At 45.3% G+C, this 21584-nt stretch overlaps 1 protein-coding gene across 3 annotated transcripts in view; it reads left to right on the top strand.

Annotated features, from left to right (window-relative positions):
- Nucleotides 1–5471: 5471 nt before the first annotated feature.
- The window catches only part of BRDT (bromodomain testis associated), a 193605-nt gene continuing 177492 nt past the window's right edge, over nucleotides 5472–21584 (top strand). For 2 of the 3 annotated variants that reach the window (XM_068239804.1, XM_068239806.1), the window contains exons 1-2: nucleotides 5472–5774; nucleotides 18320–18534. In XM_068239804.1, the coding sequence (XP_068095905.1) occupies nucleotides 18346–18534 (189 nt within the window). In that variant the 5' untranslated portion in view covers nucleotides 5472–5774; nucleotides 18320–18345. The remainder of the gene's footprint in view (nucleotides 5775–18319; nucleotides 18535–21584) is intronic. The other variant, XM_068239805.1, reaches the window with a different exon arrangement.

Here is a 21584-nt window from a genome sequence, read left to right as displayed (position 1 = left end):
AGGAACACAGAACAGCATGGGGAGGACAGCGAGGGAGCCCACGGACCACATGGGGCTGGAGGAAGCCCCAGGTAAGTATAAATACTGCAGTAAGTACTGTCTCAGGTACACTTTAAAGGGAAGGTTAAGGGAGGGTGGGTAAAAAATCAAAATCAATTTCCACTTACCTGGGGCTTCCTCCAGCCCGTGGCAGGCAGGAGGTGCCCTCGCCGCCGCTCCGCAGGCTCCCGGTGGTCTCCGGTGGCGCGCCCGACCTGGCCAGGCCGGCTGCCAGGTCGGGCTCTTCTGCGCTCCAAGGCCCGGAACTTCTGCGTCCCACGCCGGCGCGCTGACGTCATCGGACGTCCTCCAGGCTCTACTGCGCAGGCGCAGAACTACTGCGCCTGTGCAGTAAAGCCCGGAGGGCGTCCGATGACGTCAGCGCGCCGGCGTGGGACGCAGAAGTTCCGGGCCTTGGAGCGCAGAAGAGCCCGACCTGGCAGCCGGCCTGGCCAGGTCGGGCGCGCCACCGGAGACCACCGGGAGCCTGCGGAGCCGCGGTGGCGAGGGCACCTCCTGCCTGCCACGGGCTGGAGGAAGCCCCAGGTAAGTGGAAATTGATTTTGATTTTTTACCCACCCTCCCTGAACCTTCCCTTTAAAGGAGACCCGAACTGACATGTGACATGATGAGATAGACATGTGTATGTACAGTGCCTAGCACACAAATAACTATGCTGTGTTCCTTTTTTTCTTTCTCTGCCTGAAATAATTAAATATCAGGTATGTAAGTGGCTGACTCAGACAGGAAATGACTACAGTGTGACCCTCACTGATAAGAAATTAAAACTATAAAACACTTTCCTAGCAGGAAATGGCTTCTGAGAGTAAGAAAGAGATAAAAAGGGGAATTTCTTATCAGTGAGGGTCACACTGTAGTCACTTCCTGTCTGAGTCAGGACTGAGTCAGCCACTTACATACCTGATATTTAACTCTTTCAGGCAGAGAAAGAAAAAAAAGGAACAAAGTATAGTTATTTGTGTGCTAGGCACTGTACATAAACATCTATCTCATGTCACTTTGGGTATCCTTTAACCTCCCTGGCGGTTTAATTATTTTGCCAGGGAGGCTGCGGGAGGGTTTTTTTTAAATAAAAAAAAAAATATTTCATGCAGCCAACTGAAAGTTGGCTGCATGAAAGCCCACTAGAGGGCGCTCCGGAAGCGTACTTTCGATCGCCTCCGGCAATCGAAAGTAACAAGATAGGCCGCAATGAGCGGCCTATCTTGTTTCGCTTTCCTCGTCGCCATGGCGACGAGCGGAGTGACGTCATGGACGTCAGTCGACGTCCTGACGTCAGAGCCGCCCGATCCAGCCCCTAGCGCCGGCCGGAACTGTTTGTTCCGGCTGCACTGGGCTCGGGCGGCTGGGGGGACCCTCTTTCGCCGCTGCACGCGGCGGCGATCGGGCAGCACACGCGGCTGGCAAAGTGCCGGCTGCGTGTGCTGCTTTTTTCAGAACTTAAATCGGCCCAGCAGGGCCTGAGCGGCGACCTCCGGCGGCATACCCCGAGCTCAGCTCGGGATTACCGCCAAGGAGGTTAAGGCCTGATATCTCTGCGCTCATACATCCTATACACATCAAGGGAACATTTTGAGGGTAGGGACCCCTGAACTATCTCTGTGCCAAATTGCAGCCCCTAGTCTTACTGGTTTCCCAGATAGCTTTGTATACCCCATCTCTGGAACTAGGGGGGGCTGGAATTTGGCACAGAGGTGTAGGAGGTATAAGTGCAGAGATACAGTATCTGACCTAAATCTGTTCTGAAACCAGGAAGGCGCTTCATGTGACACTATTACCCACAAGACTGTCCTAGGCTAAGGGAGGGAGGGGTAAGACGCAAGAACAGTAGAGTCAACTAAGGCTCGGATGAGACGTTTTTGTCAGTTCCCCAAACCATGGCCCATAGTATATATGCTAGATTCCCTGCAGAGGCGGCCCAAATGGTCAAGATCCATATACCATGTGTGGAAGCTTAAAGTACAACTAGAGTGAGAGCTAAAGAGAGGCTGCTATATTTATTTTCTTTTAAGCAATGCCAGTTGCCTGGCTAATCTGCTGATCCACTGCCACAAATAACTTTAACCATAGACCCAGAACAAGCATGCAGCAAATCAGGTGCTTGAAATTTCTTTCACAGCTGACAAGATTAGCTGTATGCTTGTTTCTGGTGTGTGAGGCAGACACTACTGCAGCCAAAAAGGCCAGGAGGACAGCCAGGTAACTGGTATTGTTTAAAAGGAAATAAATATGACAGCCTCCATATACCTCTCACTTCAGTTCTCCTTTAACCCCTTCCCTGACAGCCGATTTGCCCCAAACGCAAACCTCTACTGCCAAGCAGTTTTTAGACATTTTGCACTCATTAGGTTTACTTAAAGAGAACCCGAGGTGTGTTTGAAGAATATTATCTGCATACAGAGGCTGGATCTGCCTATACAGCCCAGCCTCTGTTGCTATCCCAAACCCCCCTAAGGTTCCCCTGCACTCTGCAATCCCTCATAAATCACAGCCATGCTGCTGACAAACAGCCTGTCAGAGCTGGCTGTGTTTATCTCTATAGTGTCAGTCTGCTGCTCTCCCCGCCTCCTGCAGAACTCTGGTCCCCGCCTGCATCCCTTCCCTCCCTGCTGATTGGAGGGAAGGGACGGGGGCAGGGACCGGAGCTATGCAGGAGGCGGGGGAGCAGCTGAGACTGACACTACAGATGTAAACACAGCCTCACAGCACGGCTGTGATTTATGAGGGATTGCAGAATGCAGGGGGACCTTAGTGGGGTTTGGGATAGCAACAGAGGCTGGGCTGTATAGGCAGATCAAGCTTTTGTATGCAGATAACATTCTTTAAACACACCTCGGGTTCTCTAAGATTTTTGACAAGAAAACTTGGTACTTTTCCGTAAGCCGGGCGCATCCACTAGATGGCGATAAAACTCCACCAGAATTACAGCTTTCCCTACTATCCATGGCGGCCTGAAGGGGAAATAGTAATTAACACCACCTAGTGGATGCGCCCGGCTAACGGAAACGTACCGAAAACTTACATGAAAAAATTACATATATTATTTTTTTTCCGTAACAAATTGGGTTTGAACACTGAAACAAAATGTTGTACTTTTTCTGGAGGTGTAAAAAATGGAGTGAAATATGTTAAAAAAAGTGAAATAAAAAAAATGTTTTTATTTGTGTCTTTTTTTTTCTCCAAAGAATTACATTTACTGAAAATTGTTGCTGCTTGTAAAAGCCCTGATTCTGCTGAATCTAACAATACCAGCTATACATTGTTATCCCACTTTTCTGCTCTGGAATAGGTGCTGCCAGTGCAGGTAGGTAGCCAGGAATGGATGCCCCTTGTACAGGTAGCCAGGTATAGGTACCCCAATATAGGTAGCCAGGTATAGGTGCAGCCAGTATAGGTAGCCAATTACAGGTACCACCAGTACAGGTACAGCCAGTACAGGTAGCCAGGAATAGGTGCCACAGTATAGGTAGCAGGTATAAGTGCACCCAATATAGATAGTAGGTATAGGTGCCCCCAGTATAGGTAGCAGGTGTAGCTGCCACTGCGGTGTCCCCTCCGGCAGCAGGCTCCTCTCTCGATCTCTGTATGAGGCGTAGTAATCACGTGTCTTACAGGAAGTAGAGAGGAGACCACTGCCAGTGGGGGACACGGGCATGGAGTAAGTGATCAGGTGATCAATTACACACCGACCACTGCTCAAGCTATTTAGGGAGGCAGAGGAGGGGGGGCACATGGAGGGAGGAATAATAACGGCCCCCCTCCCTACTGTTTCCTGTGAGCAAAACTGCCAAATAAGGTATGTTACTGGCAGTTAAAGCACTTACGTGCCACAACGTACTTAGTACATGCTTGGCAATGAAAAGGTTAACTCATAGTATCTCTGTGCATACTGCCACGCATATTATGTTTTTGGAGCCTTATAAAACTGACACAGATCTCCATGAGGCCAGCTTCACACTGTAAACTGGGGGCAGCAATGGGGTGAGTCGCTTCCGCCACACTGCACGAAACAGGCCTTTGGGGAATAGTGTTGCTACGCAGTATTCCCCATTTGGCATTGGGCCAAGCAGGAAGTGACGTTAATTTTTTTAAATATCCCCACGTCGCTAAAGACTAACATGACTTCCAGGCCGACGCAGATTGCCGCAAGTCGACACAGAAGACGTGCAGTAACGTAGTTTTGGACCTGCGTCGGGGATGTGACAAAAATGGCAGTATGAAAGTGTCCATTGACTTTCATTGCCCAGTGATGATGGGGGGCAGTAAAAATACTGCAACGCCCTGGTGTGAAAGGGCCCTAAAGGTGGTCACACACTATGCAATAAAATGATCCAAATTTACAGCAATTTTTGAAAAAAAAAAAATTCAGTTGTACATAAAAATGTAAAACAAATATTATTCATTTGTAAAATCTAGTCGATTTTACCTTATTTTTATGGAAAAAAGATCGGGAGTGGTGGATTTTTCTGCTACAATGTATCCCTATGGATACATTCACACCATACCCCCCCAACTTTTTGAGATGAAAAAGAGGGACACTTAAGCCACGCCCCAGCCACACCCCTAGTCAGGCATACCATAAAGATTTCATAAGAATAATATGTTTTATAATTCAGACCACACCGGTCCTTTCTATACAGGTTAATTTTCCTTCATATTAACATTTTGAATTAATAATCTATCAACTTAAAGGATGGGAATAAAGTTTAGAGTCAAACACATTTTTTTAGTAGAGAAATATATATATTTACATAGAAAGAGGGACAAATGAGGAGGAAAGAGGGACAGGGTTCCAAAAGAGGGACAGTTGGGAGCTATGTCACACTGCAGCGGTTGCGATTTCAATTAATCGCAAATTCACTACATGCAGCATTTCGGGGGCGATTGCTCTGCTATTCTCGTTCTACTGAATTGGAATCATAAGCGCAAATCGCGCTGAATAGCACCCAACGCGAACCAGCCTAAAGCTGGCCACTAATAATACAATCTTTTTCTTCCAATCTTACCATTTCTATGTAATATAAAAGGTAACTGCCTAAATTATCCATTCAATATATTCACCCAGTTTACCCTTATACTATGTAGATTTGGTAAAATTGGATGAAAAAGATTGGATTAGTTGCCATTACACTTATAAAATGCAGGTCTTTCATTATTTTGCATTTTCATAACCCTTTCTGATTGGTCCAGCTTAATAATCAATTAAATTATAATGCTTTCAACCCGAAACTAAGAATCAACCCGCCGAAGTTTCAAATTACTTAAAAACATGAAATTTTTGCATTTTATTATCTGAGCCCCCTTGGGGTCCCAATCTCCTGAACAATCTCTTGCGCTCCCGCAAAGGTTTGACAGCGGCTGCTCCCACGTGATCACCGAGGCAGCCAGTCACCGCTCCTGTTCTCCGGACACATGGACTGACCACAAAGGAAAGGCAGTGCATAAACAGCTGAACCCTGAAGTCCCCGCAGACCACATCGGCTGGGGAGAGGATCCGAGCTCTAAAGCATCTGTAAATTACCACAGAGACCAGATTGATAGGCGTGTGACGTCATCGCCTGGCGCTATCCGAAGGCAAGGAGTACCGCCTACGTGGTGAAGGGAAGGAGGGGGCGCTGCAGTGGTTATAAAGTGGGCGGGACATCGCCATGGTAACGGAGTTGGCGCGGAGCGGCAGCCTGGGAGGGAAATACTAGGCCATAATAAGCCGGCAGGTAAAAAAAAAGAAAAATGTTTTTGGCTGCATTTTTTTTTACTTGATAGCCTCTGTGGTGATGTCTCTATAATAACTTGCTGGTTGCTCCGCCCACAAGAATATATTCACGTTATCCCCAGGAAGCTGCAAGATCCCACAGTGAAATGAGAGGTTTACCACAGCCATAATGCTATTAGTGACTTCTATCCTTGTCATTGAAAACTTGTAGATGAGCTATGGGTCCATACAGCCATTCTTAATCTCATGTATGTTTAAAATCAGACAGGCTAAGTTTAGTGTGGAAGCTGCATTGTGTTTCCTGAAAAAAAAAAAAAAACAGCAGGTGGGGAAAAGTCACATCACACGTTCGGGCCAGATCAAATACTGATGCGTGAAATGGATCAGGTTTTTATTAGGCATCAGTTTTTGATCCGTAGTTCCATTAGCGCTCTGTGAAAGTGATGGGTCAGTTGATACGGAAAAATATCTCTGTTTGGCCGAACTGATCCGTTCCAACAGAGCAATTTGAACGGTTCCCATTGGCTAACGCAGGATCCGTTCACAACCATTAGGCCTGGAACCCACTGCAAACCGCAAACGCTAAACGCAACCGCTAGCGTTTTGTCTGAGCGGTTTGCAAGCGGATTCATGCGCGTTTTTGGTCGTGTTTTGCAACATTGTATTTTTTTCCCCAGCGGGTGCCTAGCGTTTTGCGTTTTGCGTTTTTATCCTGATTGGTCCTGTGAATTATTTTTCATTTTGTTACAGTGTGCTGAACCGCAAAACGCTAGCAAAACCGCTCAGTTTAGGTTTTGCTGAGCGTTTCTGCTAGCGTTTCAATACTTTGCATTGAAGCGCTAACGCTCCCAAAATGCTGCATGTCCTGCGTTTGCGTTTCTGAGAAACGCAAACGCTCCTGTGGAAGTTGCCCCATCCATTAACATTAGCCCAGCGTTTTGGCAAACTGCTAGCGTATCGCAGTGCTGCCAAAACGCTGCCAAAAGCGCTCCTGTGGGTTCCAGCCCTTAGGGTCGGTTCTGTTGCATTCCACTAATGGACTTGTTTTTATGCAAATGTAAACTCGGGCCTTATGCAAGTGTTCCCTCACATATAGTCAGTGAAAAATATGCTTCACTTACACCATTAATATGGGGTTATGCACTGTGTTAAGAAACTGTAGTCTATTGGATGCACTCAGTGGCGTAGCTAAGGAGCTGTGGGCCACGATACAAGTTTTACAATGCCCCCCCCCCCCCCCCCCCCCAAGCGCTCTATACATAATTGATACGGCGCACCAAAACCTGCCAATGGCAGCTACAGTGTCAGAGGTGCAAGAAGGGGATGGGGAACCGCTATTCAAAGTATCTATAGAAGTGATTATTATGAACACAGGACCGATAGGTAGCTAATACTATAGCTGAGGAAGGGCCCTTCGTGGCCCCTTTGGCATTAAGGACCCCGATGCGGTCGCAACCTCTGCAACCCCTATTGCTACACCCCTGGATGCACTGGATGTTGCATAGACTATTGCAGTGCGATTCTGTGTCTTAAAATGCCTCCTTTACATTGCACCACAGTGCCCCACTGTGAACTTGGCCTGGCACATGGAGGGGTGATCCTAAATCAAAATTAGGTAAAATGATCACAAATGAGAAACTGAATTGCACTTAAAGCCAACCTCCAGTATTTTGAATGTACTCTCCAGTGTTGTAAAAGACTTTGGAAGCAGCCCTACTTATTTGTGTAGATGAGTCTGATACTCTACTTATACTTTCTCTAATGCACTGCCAGGTTCTCTCCCATCCACTTGGATAGTGGATTAAAAGTCTTGTCTCATGATGCAAGTAGATATCGGGAGTTGGATGTAGGTGAGCGACAGTGGGTAGCAGTACTGTACTAGAGTACAAAGTCTGATGCTGAAGGAAACAATGTACCGTACTTTTAATTCACTGCCGCTAGTAGGGGATGGAAGGGCGGAACAGTGCTTTTCAGCGCTACTAGATTTGGGCGCAGCCGGCGCCACCATAGACTATAAAGGGAATCACTTTTATAGCGCTTAGTGAGTAACGTCGGCTGCGTCAGTAGTTCTTTTCCGCTAGCTGGGTGCATCCATTAGGTGGCGATAAAACTCCACCAGCGTTACATCTTTCCCTACTATCCATGGCGGCCTGGAGGGGGAATAGTAGTTAACGCCACCTGGTCGTTGCGCCCGGCTAACGGAATAGTACCAGGGAGAGTTATTGCTAATACAGTATTTCAGATAGGCCTTCTTGGCCATTGGTTCAGTATAGAGTAGGGACAGCCAATGTAAATGCAAATAGTTCTGTGTTCATGTAAATATTTATGCAAATAGTTCTGTGTTCATGTAAATATCTATGCAAATATATGCAGTTTGAATTAAATTCTGCAGGATTTAGGATCATTTTCAGGTTGCATATATTTACATACAAATCTGCAAGAACTATTTGCATCTCAATGACCATCCCAGGTATAAAGAAAAGGGAACATAGGGAAATTTGTACTTGTGCTAAAGAAAGAATAGAAATGGTGCATAGCCTGTTAATAAAATGCTGCTATTATTTATTTTTTTGCTGCATTTGATTGGTCCACTTCCAAGCTGCATAAAATGTGCATCAACTTGGACCATCACTGCTAGTGGAGAATAAAAAATGCTCCTAATGTGCACATTTTCTAATCCAGGAAGAGAAAGAAAGTAAGCTAATCAATCCAGCTGCTAGCAGTCAGTTATCTGGCAGCTTTTTTAATTAAAAAGAAAAATAAATCTTTAAAGGGATACTGATTGGGGTTGGGGGAAAATTAGTTGAAGTTACCCGGGGCTTGTAATGGTCCCCCACAGGCATCCTGTGCTCGTGTAGCCACTCACCGATGCTCCGGCCCCGCCTCTGGTTCACTTCTGGAATTTCAGACTTTAAAGTCTGAAAACCAATGCGCCTGCATTGCTGTGTCCTCGCTTCCCCTGATGTCACCAGGAGCGCACGGCGCAGGCACAGACCATACTGGGCCTGCGCAGTACGCTTCTGGTGACATCAGGGGAAGCGAGGACACGGCAACGCAGGCACATTGGTTTTCAGACTTTAAAGTCTGAAATTCCAGAAGTGAACCGGAGGCGGGGCCGAAGCATCGGTGAGTGGCTACACGGGCACAGGATGCCTGCGGGGGACCATTACAAGCCCCGGGTAACTTCAACTCATTTTCCCCTATCCCCCCTACAGTGTACCTTTAATTTTATTAACTCCCTGTCTCAGGACTGGGACCCATTAGCAGCAATTTCTAAGGGCTGGTGCACACCGAGCGGCTTTTTGGGCGTTTTCAGATCCGCTTGCGGCTGCGGATCTGCTTGGTCAATGTATCTCAATGGGGTGGTGCACACCAGAGCGGGGGGCGTTTTGCAGAAACGAAAAATGCCTGGGTGAGGCATTTTTTGGATTGCGGGTGCGTTTCTGCCTCAATGTTAAGTATAGGAAAAACGCAAACCGCTCTGAAAAACGGCACTTCAGAGCGGTTTTGCAGGCGTTTTTGTTACAGAAGCTGTTCAGTAACAGCTTTACTGTAACAATATATGAAATCTACTATACTGAAAACCGCAGCAGCAATCCGCAAAACGCTAGCAAAACGCCATAGAAAAATAAAAAAAAGCGTTTAAAAATCTGCTAGCATTTTGCGGATCTGCTAGCGGGTTTTGGTGTGCACCAGCCCTCAGTAAGGGCTGGGGCACACAGAGAGGCTTTTTGAGTGTTTCTGCGGCTGCGGATAGGCTAGGGTAATGCATTTCAATGGGGGTGTGCACACCACAGCGGGAGGTGTTTTGCAGAAACGAATCCTCCTGGGGTATTTTTTGGATTGCGGAGGCGTTTCTGCCTCAATGTGAAGTATAGGAAGACCGCAAACCGCTCTGAAAAACGGCAGATCAGAGCAGTTTGCCAGGCGGTTTTGTTGCATAAGCTGTTCAGTATCAGCTTTACTGTAACAATATATGAAATGTACTACACTGAAATCCGCAGCAACAATCCGCAAAACCGCTAGCAAAACGCCTCAGAAAAATTAAAAAAAAGCGTTTAAAAATCTGCTAGCGGGTTTTGGTGTGCACCGGGCCTAATTGTGATTTAAGAAGCTCTTGCTAATGCAATGCTATCGGGGTTTAAAAAAAAAAATCCCTCAAGTGGGATCACACCAATAGCATTAAATTAGCAAGTGCCTTTATTTTATTTTCATATTTTTTTGCTGCTTGTTTGACTTTATTGTATTGCTAAACAGTAACCTGTCCATTTGGCAGAGGGTGTACATTAGCAAGTGCTTTTCAAATCATAAGTGCTTACAAAAGGCTAAAGGTGGGTACATACATCAGATAAAAGTCTTTGGAAAATGAAAGATCACAGACCAATTTTACCCCCTTCCATGTAGTATGAGAGCCATACTCTACACAGTCTATTCTATTGAGCTGAACCCATCAGATAAAAATCTTTGCAAGATGCTGTACACAAGCAAAAGATCAGTATCTGCAAAAGATCCATCCCTGCAAAATGCATTCATAGTCTATGATATCTGCAGATCTCATACACACAGACAATCATCTGCAGATCAGATCTACCAGGATGGATCTTTGGATCTGCAGATGATTGTCTGATGATTGTCTGATCTGCAGATGAATGTCCGTTAAACAAGGTGTGTATGATATCTGCAGATATCATAGACTATGAATGCATTTTGCAGGAACGGATGTTTTGCAGATACTGATCTTTTTGCATGTGTGCAGCATCTTGCAAATATGTTTATCTGATGGGGAGTTCAGCTCAATAGAATAGACAGTGTAGGTATGGCTCTCGTACTACATGGAAGGGGGTAAAATTGGTCAGTGATCTTTCATTTTCCAAAGACTTTTATCCGATGTGTGTACCCACCTTTAGGCTGGGTGCACACTTAGCAGAAATGCTAGCGTTGCGGAAAAAGTTGTGTTTTTTCCTCTAATGGAAGTCTATGGGCCGCAGGAAAAAAGCGCATGCGTTTTTAAAAATGCAGGTTTTGTTGCATTATATTCAAAAACGCACATAATGAAAGTCAATGGTATGTGTTTTTCATGCGTTTTTCTATGCGTTTTTGTAAAAAATTGTTTTTGTGATGTATTTCCTCTTCCTGTTGTCTTCCTATTAATTTGCATAAAACGCAATTGTAAAACGCATACAAAACACATATGCGTTTTGTATATATGGACCGCAAATGCATAAAAATGCACGCAAAACGAATCTACGGTAAAAAAAAAAAAGCTCACGTAAATGCAGTAAAAATGCTGCAAAACCGCACACAACATAAAATGAAACATGACATAAAACGCAGCTTGTTATGTTATGTGTGCACCTACCTTAGAAAAGCGCTGCTAGTGGGTTCGTGGCCTGAGAGTAGATTTGCAGGTAAGGATATTTGTGCTCATCACTAATCATTAAGGCTGGGTGCCCACATTACATAACATGAAAGGCTGCGTTTTATGTCATATTTTCGTTCTATGTTATTTTATATGTGCGTTTTTACTGCATTTTTGGTGCGTTTGGGTTTTTTCCTCGCAGATGCAATTTTCAAGTGTTTTGTGTGTGTTTTAAAGAAAACCTGTAACGAAGAAAACCTACCCTGGGGGGTACTCACCTCGGGTGGGGGAAGCTTCTGGATCCTATTGAGGCTTCCCCCGTTCTCCTCGGTCCCACGGCAGCGGCGAAAATCCTTCCGGAACTGCGTTGATGTAAATATTTACCTCCCCGGCTCCAGCGCAGGCGCAGTATCGGCTCTCCGCCTTGGAGATAGGCAGAAAGAGCCGATCGCTATGGGGCCGCTCTACTGCGCAGGCGCAAGTCCTGATGGAGATCGGCTATTTTCGCCTATCTCCGCGCGGAGAGCCGCAACAGCGCCCCCGCTGGAGCCAGGAAAGGTAAATAAATCCGCGCTTGTCGAGGGAGGATTCCGGGACACTTCGGGGGAGCCAGGGCTGGACTGGCTGCAGCTACAGGGATGGGGGAAGCCTCATTGGGACCCTGAGGCTTCCCTCTTCCGAGGTGAGTACCTCCCAGGGGAACTTTTCTTTTGTTACAGGGTCTCTTTAATGCATTTGCGGTTCGGGAGGTATACATTTACGTGTTGTATACATTTTTCATGTGGTTTTATATTTACATGTATGCAAATCACTAGGAAGACAACAGGAAGCAGAAATGCATTACAAAACAATTTTGGGGGGGAAAAAACGCATGAAAAACTCATGCCGTTGCGTTCCCATTGGCTTTCATTATGTGCGTTTTTTTTATTCGTTTTTGCACATTATGCATATAAAACGCATATGCGATTTTTCCTGCGGTCCATAGACGTCCATTAGCGGCAAAAACGCATTGGTTTCTGCTATGTGTGCACCTAGCCTAAATGAGTAGGCTCAATCTCAAACAACCTGAAATGAACAGTTTCTTTAAAAGAAACAGAGAGAAATAGTAGAGGTAATCCAGACGCTTCCCCCGCCCTGCTTCTCCTCATCGTTCCTCTGCTGTCCTGTCTGCAAAGCCATGACAAGCCCTTGATGACAGCTTGTGCATGTGCAGTAGTACGGACCCTCCAGAAAAAGCCAAGCCCAATCAGGTCTTACAACTGCGCATGTGTGGGCCACCTGCACAGTAGCACAGATCCCATCCGAGTCAGCTTTTTCTGCTGAAGCTTGAGCGGCTCCATGATAAGGCTGGTGCACACCAGAGTAGTTCTGAAGCGTTTTTTAAAACTCTTGCAGGGGGAAAACCGCTTGGCTAATTAAAGTGAATGGGCTGGTGCACACCAGAGAGGTTCGTTTTTTCCACAAACGCAAACTCGGAGGCTGCAGCATTTTTTTTAGATTTCTGAGGCGTTTCTGCCTCAATGTTAAAGTATAGGAAAGTTACAGAAGCTGTTCAGTAATAGCTTTACTGTAACAATATTTGTAATCTGCTACACAAAAACGCTGCAAAAAACGCTAGGCATGTTTAGAAAATGTCTCTATACATGCCTAGAATCGCTCTTAAATCTGCTTCAAAAACCTCTAGCGTTTTGCAGATCTGCTAGAGGTTTTTAGTGTGCTCTGGGCCTTAAGGCTCATACACACATCAGACTATGGTCTTTGGAAAATGAAAGATCACAGACCAATCTTACCACCCTTCATGTAGTATGAGAGCCATACCTACACAGTCTATTCTATGGAGCTGAACTCCACATCATAAAAAAATCTTTGCAAGATGCTGCACACACAGATGCTGTACAGACACAAAAGATCAGTATCTGCAAAAGATCTGTTCCTGCCAAAAATTCATTCCTGCAAATTGCAATGATAGTCTATGAGATCTGCAGATCATCATACACACATGAATTAACTGACATTCATCTGCAGATCAAGCAATCATCCGCAGATCTGAAAATCCATCCTGGTGGATCTGATCTGCAGATGAATGTCAGTTAAATCATGTGTGTATGATGATCTGCAGATCTCATAGACTATCATTGCAATTTGCAGGAATGGATTTTTGGCAGGAACAGATCTTTTGCAGATACTGATCTTTTGTGTCTGTACAGCATCTGTGTGTGCAGCATCTAGCAAAGATTTTTTTCTGATGTGGAGTTCAGCTCCATAGAATAGACTGTGTAGGTATGGCTCTCATACTACATGAAGGGTGGTAAGATTGGTCTGTGATCTTTCATTTTCCAAAGACTATAGTCTGATGTGTGTATGAGCCTTTACTGTTGCGAGCTTCTGGACCACACAGCTTTTGTTCAAACAAACTCACAGGTTTACTTTAATTCACCTCTGTACGTTGGAAGGATTAATGACAAACTTTTCAGCTAGCTTTTTTGTGCATACAAAAAACAACCATTCTACGATGTTCCTAAGGCCTTTTTCACACGAGGCTGAACAGCGTGTTTTTCCAGCAATTCAGACTGCCAACCATGTCACCATTCGGGTGCAATTTAAATGCAGGTAAAAAGCAGTGTGTGTAACACCATGGGCCATATGCAATTCACTTTTTCACCTGAGTTTTCTCCTAGATGATAATTATTCATCTTCAAATTAAAATTACTTTCCAGCACATTTTAACTAAAAAAAGTACAAAAAAGTAAATGAAAAAGTACTATCAAAATTATTTTGATCATTTTCTTGCTTTCCGATGGCTTAAAATGCATTTTATTGACAAATTTAAAAATATCACCCAGGAGAAAACTCAGGTGAAAAAGTGAATTGCATATGGGCCCATGTGTGTCAGTGCTTTAGATGTGGAGGAGTTACCCCGTTGCAGAGAACCGCCTCATGTAGCATCTGAGCACAGCTGTGTTCAGATGTGATTCGGTGGGGGGGGGGGGGTGTCTCTTCACCGGTACCAGGTGCTAGTAAACGCCCAGGTGGTGCAAGGGATCCACTCACAGGCAGTGAAACCTCCTGTGTGAAAGAGGCCTAGCACTGTCAGGGCAGAGACACATTGCAGAGCAATTTACAATCTGTTTTAGTTTCTGAAAACACCCTCCCATTGACGTGCATTAAAATTGCAGCAAAATTAATTTTAATGCACGTCAATATGAGCAAGTTTTTAACACTGATCAAAAAGCGCTCTGCAGTGTGTCTCTGCCCTCACATAGAAACACAGATGATAAATAAAGTGCAGATAGTTTTGCATACAAATTGTATGCAGCATGGAACTGGAACAGTGAAATGCACCTGATGTCACGAAATAGGAATGTATTCTGCGGATTACTGCAGGTGTTGCAATAGCAACAAGGATTTCTTCTCTGTGCCGTTAAAGCAGGGGTCCTCAAACGTTTTGGGTCGAGGGCCGGGTCAACATACTTCAGACTGCTGGGGGGCCGGAGTATACATAAAATGATTAAGAAGCCAGACAGTGCTGGATAGTGCTAATTGTAGCATGAACTAATTCCCGCAGGGCGACCGCTTTGCGGCATTGGTCTTTGACCCTGCATAAGTTGGCATGCGAATGCATATTTGCATGAGCATTGCCTCATGAATAGCCAATTAGGCCAGATTTGCTGAGCCAGTTATGTCTGATTTTCACTTGGTGTTTAAAGGGAAGGTTCACGCTGCTTAAAAAAAAGAAAAACTGCACTTACCTGGGGCTTCTTCCAGCTCCTGGCAGTCGATCGGTGCCCTCGGCGCAGCTCCTCTCCCTCCGGGCGTCCAGCGGTAAAGAAGAAGCCGACCTCGCCAGGTCGGCTTCCGTGTGCTCCACGGCGGGGGGTCACGTGGTGTAGAGACGTCATCGGGTCTCTACTGCGCATGCGCAAAACTACTGCGCTTGCGCAGTAGAGACCCGATGACTTCACGTATACCACGTGACCCGCGCTGTGGAACTCACATGACGCCGTCCCGGAAGCCGACCTGGCGAGGTCAGCTTCTTCACCTCTGGACGACCGGAGGGAGAGGAGCTGCGCCGAGGGCACCAATCGCCTGTTAGGAGCTGGAAGAAGCCCCAGGTAAGTGCAATTTTTTTTTTTTTTTTTTAAGCAGCGCGGATCTTCCCTTTAATGCACACATTCAATTCTCTGTGTAGAAGCCAGACAGTGAAGCATACCCAGGTGACAACCTGCAGTCCAATTGGACAGCAGTGTCACCTGATGTGGAATTTGATTGGAAACCAGCAAAATTACTGCTTTCTGGCTTCCATGTGGATGGATGGTGCCAGCCCTGCTATTGTATATGCGGACCACCAATATTTAAAGATGTAGCTGACCTTGTCTATAAGGAATACGTTTTGTGTGGGGGGGCGGTAAAAAAGCCTCAGGGGGCCACTTTCGGCCCACGGGCCTTAGTTTGAGGACCACTGCGTTAAAGGGACCCTGAGGAGAAAGGGAAAAAAGGAAATCCAGACTTTCCTAGGGCTTTGACCAGCCCCCCATACCCTGCGAGGTCCCGCGGCATCCTCTTCCTCCCTTCAGCTGTCCCACTGGCGACTTCGGCTGAAGTCACGCATGTGCGCCATTACTCCGGTCGCCATGCACGCTTCTCTAAAGACTGAACCGCGAATGCGCAGGACTCTTACATCAACTGGTGTGATGGTGAACATGCGGGACTGTGGAGGGGAGGAAGAGGATGCCGGGGACCTCGAGGGTTATGGGGGGTTGGAGGAAGCCCCAGGTAAGTCCAGATTTCCTTTTCCTTTCTCCTCAGGGTCCCTTTGAAGATTTATGCAGGAAGATGGACATTTTTAAGGGAGCAGAGAGAGAGCGAACAGATTCTGAATGCAGTTTCAACAGTCAATGTGGGAAAATCTGGCTATTTTTTAACATTAAATTACAAAAACTATTTCTGCTGCAAAGTAAATTTAGGCTAGGCTCACACTGTGGGCGTTGCATAACATATGAATTATACCATGTATTGCAATGTAACTGCATGCATCTCATAATACATTGGTATTATGAGATGCGCCCCGCTGCACACACACCCCCACCCGCAATCTGCCGACATTTGGAATGTCGACAAACTAACGGGGAAGGGACATCCCACTGCAGGCTAAGGAACGCCCGCAAGACACACCTTCTCCACCTATCAGAGCCTTCTAATAGGCTCTCAGCTGCCTGCTCCCCTCCTCTCCCCCGCCCCTCCACGTCAATCAGCGCTGTGCTCCCATATGAGAACACAGACACTGTTATCTGCAGCATTGTGACCTGAAAGGTCACAGAAATAAAAATGATGGATTGCTGCAGATAGGAGTGGTGGGAGGTATTTATCGCTGCCTGGTCCAGCAACCCTCACAGACCAGACAGCATGTGTTTTTTGTTTTTTTATCTGCTAACCCACCTCAGGTTCTCTTTAGAGAGAAGATGAACATTATCTCCTAGGAGATAACACAGGTGAGAAAGTTAATTGCATATGGGCCCTAGTGTTGATCTCATTGTAGTTAATGATATTGTACCTTACACTATACTGTACTCTCACTTACTAATGGTAAATTAATGTTGCGTTTGGCTCTTAGAGCAGTTGTAAAATGAAATGATTTGTTACAAAAAATATTGCATCATTAGTAAGCACCTATACATGATACCTGACCCTAGACAAAGTTTCCAAAGGCCCCGTTCACACTTGGGCGCTTTCCGGGGGCGTTTTGCCCTTTTCTGATTGCGGGCGATCAGTAAAGTGCTGCAGCACATGTAATCCCATGGGATTATTCACACTGCAGTGATTTCTGGCTATCACAAACACGTGCATCGAATGCAGCATTTAAATGCGATCGCGTTTTGCATTTCTAAGTGTGAAACGGGGCTTAAGGCTACGCTTACAGTGGAAGCCTTAAAAGCAGAAATCCAACTTATCGGAACACAAACCGTCATACCTCACGTTATGCATCCTTTACGTTGCATACAGTGAATGAAAAGTATGCTTTACTGCCTCTGTTAATGCAGAAGTTATGCGGTAACACACACGCTGGAATACTGGAATACTGTAGTGTGTTGGATCCCAATGCACCACATGCACTTTAAAAGTTGCATAAACTTACTACTGCAGTATGACTTCCTGCGTTAAGATGCCCGCATGATGTAGCCATAGGCTCAGTTTACACTTAATCAGTTGGTACGCGTAAGTAAGCGTTGGGTTTTCCATAGCAGTGCTTTGGAAAGATTTCAGTTAAAACGCATTGTGTGAACTGTGTCATAGGGAAACATAGGCATTACTTTGAAAATCAGTTTTCTTTCAGGTATAACTGAGAGCAACTGATTAAAGTACTACTTGCCCTCTTTTTCCCCTTGCCTTAAACTTTTAATATTATTTTATAGCTGGTGCTGCGACTAGCACACAGCACCAGCCTACCCCTTCTGGGCTCACTCTGACCCACGTTCTGCTCTGTCAAAGTCTTCGACTGAGGCAGAACGTCTGATCTTACCAGGGAGGAAGTGACAGTTATTCCTCCCGGCTGTGTGTACATAACTCCACTCCTCCACCTGCCGTTTTAGATCCTTATGTGTTACACAGCGCGCAGGGGAGCTGCGCTGTGTGCGGGCTTGTGATAATTGAGATCGGATATTCTCCCGACCTCAATTAACATGAGCCCACACACAGCGCAGCTCCCATGCACGTTGTGTGCAGTGTAACACATAAGGATCTAAAATGGCAGGTGGAGGGGCGGAGTTATGTATGCACAGCGGGGAGGAAGAACTGTCACTTCCTCCCCGGTAATATATGCTGTTAGAACGGGCCACAGGGGGACACTGGAGGGAGAAGGATAATGCTGTGTGCTTTGAAAGTCACACAGCACCAGTAATAAAATAATATAAAAGTAAATCCCTACCAGGTCAGCAGTACTTTAAGTGTAAAAGTGGCCAAAGGCAAACACAGATGTATGTTGGCTATACATGCTGGCTCCATACACCTCTTCGTTCCCACTGATCCTCCTAATCACTTTTTGAAAAATTTGACTTTGACTAAACTCGGACTCAGGACAGAGAATGCCAGGTTGTTTTAGTCCTTATTGCAGACACTTTAAATTGTTTGTTTGTTAGTCACCTGACGGAAATTGTAGCTTGTCATTGAAGATATCTGATGTTTCTCTGCAGTGTGATGTATACCAGATTGATTCACCATGTTAAGCCGGCAACTTCAGTCATCCATTGTGAACCCTCCACCCCCGGACTACATAAATAAAAATAAGACCGGACGTCTGACCAATCAGCTACAGTACCTAGAAAAGGTGGTTCTTACAGCATTATGGAAGCACGAGTTTTCTTGGCCTTTCCAGCAGCCGGTCGATGCTGCAAAGCTGAACCTTCCTGTAAGTCCTTGGAATAAACCTTTATTTTTGTTACACTTAACTGAATTGGTGACTGACTGTGAAGGTAATGTATGTCTGTCATCTGTCCTCCAATAAGCTGCTAGCTTCACGTCTGGGTGTTACCACATGCATACACTACTCTCTGCTTCTTATAGCAAACATGTGACTTTTGAAAACAAAAAAGTTAAATACTTCTCTCAGTAGATGGAAGGCACTGGATCCTCCAGGGGCTTCTCCGATCCTCCTTGAGCTTACCACTGGTCCCCAGGACCCTTCTTCATGACCTTGCTTCCATCTGTGAACAAGTGTGGCATGCTAATGGCACAGAGCAACTAATGTACTGAGAAAAAGATGAGTGCAGGGTGCTCTGCCCTCGTACATGTACAGAAGCGTGGCCATGCAAACCTATTTGACAAGGGTCCCAGCGCTGGAACTGTGAGTTCTGGGGGATGGAGAAAGCCTCTGGAATTTCCTGAGGTAAGTATCTAACGCTTTTTATTTTCCCCATCAGTTATACTTTATAGTGTACCTATGATAAATACGTTGAGCTTACAGAAGAAAGAGAAAAGAGCAGTCATAAGGACAGAAAAAAGAACACTCCCCCACACACACTTCTTGACTACAGTTTAGATCAAGGGAATGTGTTGGGTTTTGTTTTGTTTTTTTCTTGGGGGGGGGGGGGGTCTGTAGTGTTGCTTTATAACAGACCCACTGCTCTGGTTTGAAAGCCAAGATCTCAGTCTGTGCAATATTCTTGCATATTGCTCATCATGTGTGGTGTATTATACTGCAGTGCACGTTTGTTTACCATGACAACTTGAAATAATATCAAATACAAAAACGTACATGGTCTCCAGAATCCAGAAATGGCATTCTGCTGTAAAGCCTTCCATGTGCACCAGATGGTTCTCGCCAAAGGCCACTATTTGGGACTTCTGCTGAGAATCTAGCAAGTGTATGACGTTCCCTGAGCTGCCGCCCTTGTGAGAGTCCCAGTGGATGACAGTGGGGGTGTGTGTGTAAATATAAGAAAAAATAGTGGTATGTGCGCTCCTCTTCTACAGCTCTAATAAGTATAATACATAGTACATATACTAAAAACCAAATAACAAAGTGTTTCGCACTGATTTAGCAGATCGCTATACAAATGGGTGAGTATTTGCACCCTAATGGCGTTTGTAAATTGAAGTAAAGCGCTCTATGCAATAACCAGATGTATAATACAATAAACTTCTAGTACAGAGACATCCCTAATCCCTCAATACAGTCCACTTAAGAGTCCATTAGTAGCGGTCTCCATCCCAATAGTACATATACTGCTCACCAGAAACTTTGGCTGACCAATCACAATCAGCATAAACAGCCTGTAATAATGGTAGCTGGTGATCCCTCCGAAGTTCTCCGTATATACCTCAGGGAAAGAATGCTCACATAGCGTAATACTGTATACAACAGATGGACAGGTATCCCTCCACCAACACTGCTAATCACCAGTGCCAGGCTAACCACCGCCACACACCAAGTGTGTATATCTGATAAATGAAGGCTCACCAGATCCAATGGCTGACCGTATCACAGACCAGCTTAACAGCGTTTCTGGTATGCCTTCCTTGTTCCAGCACAGCTTCTCTCCTTAAAAACTCAGAAGCGGGCACACAATAGTGTATTACCGTTTATTAAAATAAGTTAAAATAAATAGTGCACTCACAATTTTCCATAAAAATATGCGCATATCAGAGCTCACATAGACGTCCTCCTCATGATCATACTCGCGTCTCCACACAGCAGTCCGAGGCCACGCCCAACCGGTTTCGTCATATGACTCATCAGGGGCTGGCCATCGTAACTGCGTGAAGACGCTTTATCCACACATGTATGCAAATCATTTCCTCTTTACTAGCAGCAACACTACGGCAGCTCAGCATGACGGGTGCTGCGCTATCTGATAACAGACTGCGCGCCGCTCATCCCATTAGCATCATAGATAAAACTTTATTACTCATTACAAATGACAAACTGTACTGCAGAGCAATATATTTAAAAGATAAACAACATATTCACACTGGACCCGAATTGTAACCTAACACCTACAAACATTAATAGCAATATCCGATTGGTGATACGAAGCCTCACTCCTCCCACCAAGCTTTGATACATTCCTCACATATTCCCCTATGTGTACATATCCCTATATACCACGTGTGTGCTAGACCCTCCCCCTTTATTTCTATATATGAAAAATATTATTTTCACGCTTATTGGTTAGGGGGAATACTGAGAGGACAACTGTTGTCATATATATGGGGTACACTGGGCGCAGGAAAGTAAACCTATGCTTAGTTGGGGATGTTGGCACAAGTGGAGTAATTTTGGCCCTGGGGGGAGTCAAGGTTGCTTAAGAGGCATACGGAATATGATATATGTAATAACACATTAAATATAGGTATATCGATCTTAATATGCACTGTGCACATTTATAATGGTATGTGTGTTGTGGTACAAGGCGAGTGTGGGCATTTTCAGATTGCATATTTGCATATCCCTATTGTCACACGCGTTGTGGAATTATTAATATTAATATATTGGGGATTTGATCAATTTAGGGAATCAACCGGGGTGCACTATTTACTATTAATCAGATGATTATATATAGAAATAAAGGGGGAGGGTCTAGCACACACGTGGTATATAGGGATATGTACACATAGGGGAATATGTGAGGAATGTATCAAAGCTTGGTGGGAGGAGTGAGGCTTCGTATCACCAATCGGATATTGCTATTAATGTTTGTAGGTGTTAGGTTACAATTCGGGTCCAGTGTGAATATGTTGTTTATCTTTTAAATATATTGCTCTGCAGTACAGTTTGTCATTTGTAATGAGTAATAAAGTTTTATCTATGATGCTAATGGGATGAGCGGCGCGCAGTCTGTTATCAGATAGCGCAGCACCCGTCATGCTGAGCTGCCGTAGTGTTGCTGCTAGTAAAGAGGAAATGATTTGCATACATGTGTGGATAAAGCGTCTTCACGCAGTTACGATGGCCAGCCC

Source organism: Hyperolius riggenbachi, chromosome 6, assembly GCF_040937935.1.
Source record: "Hyperolius riggenbachi isolate aHypRig1 chromosome 6, aHypRig1.pri, whole genome shotgun sequence".
Lineage (NCBI taxonomy): Eukaryota > Metazoa > Chordata > Amphibia > Anura > Hyperoliidae > Hyperolius > Hyperolius riggenbachi.
The sequence above is the reverse complement of the archived record's forward strand: the minus strand, read 5'-3'. Positions and strand labels throughout refer to the sequence as shown.